Here is a 5,825-nt window from a genome sequence, read left to right as displayed (position 1 = left end):
TGATGACCAAGGGAAACCGCCTATATGTGCCGAAAGGTGGGGACCTAAGGAAATCACTTATCTCGGAGTGCCACGACACTCTTTGGGCGGGACACCAGGGAGAGGAGCGTACTTATGCCTTGGTGCAGAGGGCCTACTATTGGCCGTAGATGCGGGACGACGTGGAGACTTACGTCCGCACCTGCCTGATATGCCAGCAGGATAAGGCAGACCATCAGAAGAAGGCAGGTCTGCTGCAACTATTGCCCATCCCAAAGAGACCATGGGAAAGCATATCCATGGACTATATTTCTGCATTGCCTAAGGTGGGAGACTTAGGCTCTATTATCGTCGTGGTGGACCGATTATCCAAGTATGTGACTTTCATTGCAGCCCCAAAACACGTTACGGCAGAAGGGACGGCTCATCTCTTCTTCAAGCATATTGTCAAATACTGGGGACTGCCAAAGGACATCGTCAGTGACCGGGACTCCCGTTTCACTGGCGTCTTCTGGACCGAGCTATTCAAAATCCTCGGGTCCAAACTTTCTATGAGCTCGAGCTATCACCCACAATCTGACGGCCAGACGGAACGCTTTAATTCGATGTTGGAGGAATACCTTCGGCACTTTGTGCGAGGTACGCAGAAGGATTGGGTGAAGCTCTTGGATGTCGCTCAGTTGTGCTTCAATGCTCAAAAGAGCTCTTCGACCAACAAGAGCGCTTTTGAAATTGTCACTGGGCAGCAACCGCTCCTCCCTCACACTCTCGACTCCCCACAAAGTGTGAGATCCCCTCTCGCCCGAAGCTTCTCCCAGGAATGGAAGCAGAACGTTGACATCGCCAGAAGTTGCCTGGAGAAAGCTCAGAAGCGGATGAAAAAGTATGCTGATCAAAATCGTCGCTTCATCGAGTTCAATGCGGGAGACCTTGTGATGGTGAAGGTCCCAGACCCAAGATTATCGAAGTCATCAAGGGGGAGAGATCCTCGGTTGATGCAAAAATATGTTGGCCCTTTATCTATCATAAAGCGTATTGGAACGGTGGCCTACAAGGTAGAGTTGCCTTCCTGGTGGAAAATCCACAACGTCTTCCACGTGAGCCAGTTAAAGAAGTATTCAGCAGACAAGGAGGACGATTCTCGCAATCAGCCTAGCCGCCCACAACTTGAATTGACGAAGACTAAGGAGAAGGTGGCTGAAGCTATCTTAAGTCACCGAGTTACGAGTACTGCAAAGCGAGACCACACGGAGTACTTGGTGAAATGGAGGGGATGCAGCAGCGAGGAGAACACTTGGGAGCGGGTGACGAACCTCAAGGCGTTTCTACCTCTTATCGAAGCGTATCATGCTTCCCATGTGCCGAGGACGTCGCCATCTCAGGTGGGGGAGAATGTCAAGGGCCGCCCGCGCATCGGCCACCTAACCGCTCTACTCGGCCGACCAACAACCTTCGCCCAGACGCTAGGCTTCCGCAGTCTTAGAGTTTTTAGGCGTTGGTCTTTTGTCTTGTACTTGATGTACGTTGTAAATACTTTTGTTTGCTCAGGGGGACGTTAGGCCTCCTGAGGTGCGATGTTCAGCTTTTTCAATGTTTACTGTTGTCAATAGGAAAAACTTTTTTAAGCCTATTATAGGGGGGAGTGAGTTCTCGAACCTTGGTGTAGTCTACGTGCTAGTGTCCCCCTCAAGGCGATCCCCTTGCGCTAACATCGTTGTACAATGTATATGCAATCATTCAATGCAATGAAATCTACTTTCTGAACCGCGTGCTCAATTTACTGCTTTCGTACTGCACCTTGCTTACTATTGTTGTTGTTGTTGCTATTGCTGTTGCTATTCCTGTCGGTGTGCTGTGCTAGTGCCCGTCGGGTTTTCGGTGGTGTGTTGCTATTGGCGGAAGTAGTCTGCGGACTGCTAGCCACACGGTGCCCCTTTCCCCGCATTGCGGAAGGCGCCTCGTGAGAAGTGGTATCAGAGCCTCGGTACCTCATGGGGCCGAGGCGGGTTGCTGTGACCCAAGCGAATTCTGCTGCGAGAAGGTCGGGGCAAGATGCTGAGCTAGGTGGATCATCGTGTCTAACCCCAAATTGTTGCGTGTTAGACGCCATAATCGAGATTAGTTTACGCGCTTCGGTGGGGGTTTTGTCGAACAATGCTCCGCCGCTTGCCGCATCTATCAGTTTTCTATCCATATTTGATAGGCCTTCATAGAAATACTGGATCAACAGGTGGTTCGGGATTTGATGATGGGGAAAACTTTCCACTAGTCGATTGAATCTTTCCCAATATTCGAAAAGGCTTTCTCCCGCGTATTGTCGAATTCCACTGATCTCCTTTCGGATTGTTGTGGCTCTTGAGGCAGGGAAGTATTTCTCAAGGAACTGTTTTTTGAGATCGTTCCATCTTGTAATGGATCCTGAAGGTAGGAGATACAACCAATCTTTCGCTTGATCGGCGAGAGAGAAGGGGAATGCTCTCAATTTGACTTGTTCCTCGCTTATGCCTTGTGGTCGCATTCCGGAACATACCACATGGAATTCCTTCAGATGCTTATGTGGATCTTCACCTGCGAGACCACGGAAGGTAGGAAGTAAATGAATTAATCCAGATTTCAATTCAAAATCTACCTCTAAGTCGGGGTATTCAATGCACAGTGGCTGTTGGTTTAGATCGGGTGACGTCATGTCATTGATCGATCTTTCAGGGATCAAAGCCATTGTCTCTTCTTTGGATTCGCTTATGGATTCCTCAAATTCAAAAGTCGGGTCTTCTTTGTCTTCGTATGGAGCGGATATTCCTTCCAATTGTTGCTTAGTCTCCTGACGAAGCCTTCGTGCGGTCTTTTCGATTTCGGGATCGTATACCAATTTACCTGTACGAGAAGACCTTGGCATCAATGGTGATAAAATCAAGTAATAAAAGAAAATAAAGAAATATACTTAAAAACGCCAATCCCCGGCAACGGCGCCAAAATTTGATGAGTGTCGAAGTCACCAAAAATAATTCCTACTACACTTGTGAAAGTGGGAGTAGGGTCGATCCACAGGGATTGGTTGAGAAATAGAAAATAATGGGGGGAGATTGATGATAAAAAGAAGCGATTGAAAACTAAATAAATAATTAAAAATACCTGGTGGAGATATATGAGGGAGATTTTCCGGTTAAGGCTAGGATTATGCTTGATTCTCGTGAGTTGATCATTGATGCAAGAATAACACGTGTATTGGACAAATAAACCAGTTATGGTCGTTGGTACGACCTAACAACCTCACCTTTCCTTACCTTTTCGTTAGCCAAGGTACGACCGTTGGCTAGATCTCTAATTAATAGACAACCTTGGGAACGTCCACAAGATTTAATCTATTAACAACATTAAGAATTAGAATGGCCTGATTCTAATCAACAAACTCCTACGAGGACAATTCGTTTAAACTAGATCATGCATTCCCCATAACATAATTAAATACTGTGACATAACTAATCATGCTACGTTGCCACTAAGTATTGAACTAAATAAACAATTACACGGATTTATAAAGTTCAATTAGCTAAGCAAACCTTCTTGATAATGAACAACCGGCCGAATCATTCATAAATCAGATGTTTGTAATTAAAGCACAGAGAATAACATGAATATTTGCTTGACAAGTGTAGAACGCAGATTAGATCTCACAACATAATGGGAATCAAGCAATCACCATACCTTAACCAGGAAATAAGGAATTTAGCCGGACATACTAATGGAAGAACACACTATAAAGTGGAATTCCATTAATTCCGGTAGTAAAATAAAATAAAAGAGAAGAGATGAACAGAGAATTCTATAGAGTTCTAACATAAAAACTGAATGTCTTCTAATGAAGGGATACCTCCTATTTATAACAAAAGTTCCCTACGAATTTAAACGTAGTGGGGGGATAGATACGTGATAAACTCTAAAAAGGTAAATAGATTACAAAAGATAAGCTCAAAAGAATCCTCTCTAAATCTAAACACTTGATTCCTTTATCTCTTGGGGAAATCGTTCGTGCTTATCCTTATCCCGAGTTGACTACTCCATTAAGCGTGGGCGCACTTTGTCAATTTTGCAGAAACGTCCTTGTAATCTTCCTTTTTGCCGAATATGCAATAAAATCACATAATTAGGAATATTTTGGCTTAAAAAGGAAGATTAAATTGCTATAAAATCATTATAATTGCAGAGTTATCAAATACCCCCACACTTAGCCATTTGCTTGTCCTCAAGCAAAAACAAGATGCATTCAAAAATCCCTCCAAATTTTAAACTACTCAAGGCAGTTTGTAATCATGTGCAAAGTAAATGACATGCTTTATGAATGAGATAGTTCAACATGTATCAAACAAGTTTCCACGTGATGACCATTATCAAAATCAATCGCATAAAACTAGTGGACTATTTTCTCTCCACTTTCCATTCTCTCAAGTGTATATATGGCTCAAGTGTATCTCTCGACACTTACTACGGCAGTGCTTCACCATAGGTTTGCCTATACACCACATCTCCACCACTTTTGAAATATGCACATATATGGATCAAAAGGTCTTTTATTTTGGTTGTAATGGGGCTTTGGTTTGGGGTAGGATAAAGGATAATGAGGTTAAATTCCAAGAAACTAATTAGAGCACCAAAAGAATTCGAGTGAACAATAATTCGAAGCTCTCAAAGTTTACTAATCTCCCTTCAAGATCTTTTGACAATTCCTTGAAGAAGGTAAGTGACATATGTTTTTTTGATTTTCTGATTTTTTTGATTTTTTTTAATTAAATAAATATATAAATAAAAATGAAGAGGGGAAATTAAGGAGAAAGAAGGGAATTGAAGGTGAAAAACAGTCTACGAAGTGCGACTAAGCGTGGGCACGCTTAGTCGCATCTCCAAATCTATTTTTGTAGGATGATGCGAACAGTCTACGAAGTGCGACTAAGCGTGGGCACGCTTAGTCGCATCTCCAAATCTGTTTTTGGGAGGGGATGCGGACAGTGTTGGAAGAACGACTAAGCGTGGGCACGCTTAGTGGCGTCTCCAACTCTGTTTTTCAGCCATCCAAAAATAATGAAAAAAACTAAAATTAAACGAAAGAGGGAAGGAGAGGATAGGGATTTCATGGGTTGCCTCCCATGCAGCGCTTTTCTTTAACGTCTTTGGCTAGACGAAGAGGAATTCGTTTAGGTGATTGCGGGATCCACAAGTTGAATTTTTTGTTGATGTTTTGTTTGAAATCCCTCGTAGAAAGGTTTGAGCCGATGTCCATTCACCTTGAATACCTTTTGAGTCGTGGGGCTCTTGATTTCGACTGCACCATGAGGAAAAATATTAGTAACAATAAAAGGTCCAATCCAACGAGAACGCAACTTACCCGGAAATAACTTGAGCTTAGAATGAAAGAGGAGAACTTTTTGTCCGACAACGAACTCTTTCCGAGATATGGTGCGATCATGGAATGCTTTTGCTTTTTCTTTGTAGATTTTCGAATTCTCATAAGCATCATTTCGTAATTTTTCGAGCTCTTGTATTTGCAACTTTCTTTGCCCTCCCGCTTCGTTCATTGACGAGTTGAATTGCTTGATCGCCCAATACGCCCTATGCTCAAGTTCGACAGGGAGGTGACAAGATTTACCATAAACCAAACGATAAGGGGACATACCTATGGGTGTTTTATATGCCGTACGATAAGCCCAAAGTGCATCATCCAAGCGTGTACTCCAATCCTTTCGGTTAGGATTCACCGTTTTCTCGAGTATGGACTTGATCTCTCGATTGGAGACTTCTGCTTGGCCATTCGTTTGGGGGTGGTAGGCGGTCGAGATTCGATGCGTGATGTT

At 43.4% G+C, this 5,825-nt stretch overlaps 1 protein-coding gene across 1 annotated transcript in view; it reads left to right on the top strand.

The window, feature by feature from the left end:
• LOC105180264 overlaps window positions 1–149 on the top strand; it is a 3,280-nt gene extending 3,131 nt beyond the window's left edge. Inside the window, exon 3 of the mRNA XM_011103941.1 lies at window positions 12–149. Within this exon, the coding sequence (XP_011102243.1) occupies window positions 12–149 (138 nt within the window). The remainder of the gene's footprint in view (window positions 1–11) is intronic.
• The last annotated feature ends 5,676 nt before the right edge of the window (window positions 150–5,825 follow it).

The sequence above is a fragment of the Sesamum indicum genome, unplaced genomic scaffold (genome assembly GCF_000512975.1).
Source record: "Sesamum indicum cultivar Zhongzhi No. 13 unplaced genomic scaffold, S_indicum_v1.0 scaffold00486, whole genome shotgun sequence".
Taxonomy (NCBI): domain Eukaryota; kingdom Viridiplantae; phylum Streptophyta; class Magnoliopsida; order Lamiales; family Pedaliaceae; genus Sesamum; species Sesamum indicum.
The sequence above is the reverse complement of the archived record's forward strand: the minus strand, read 5'-3'. Positions and strand labels throughout refer to the sequence as shown.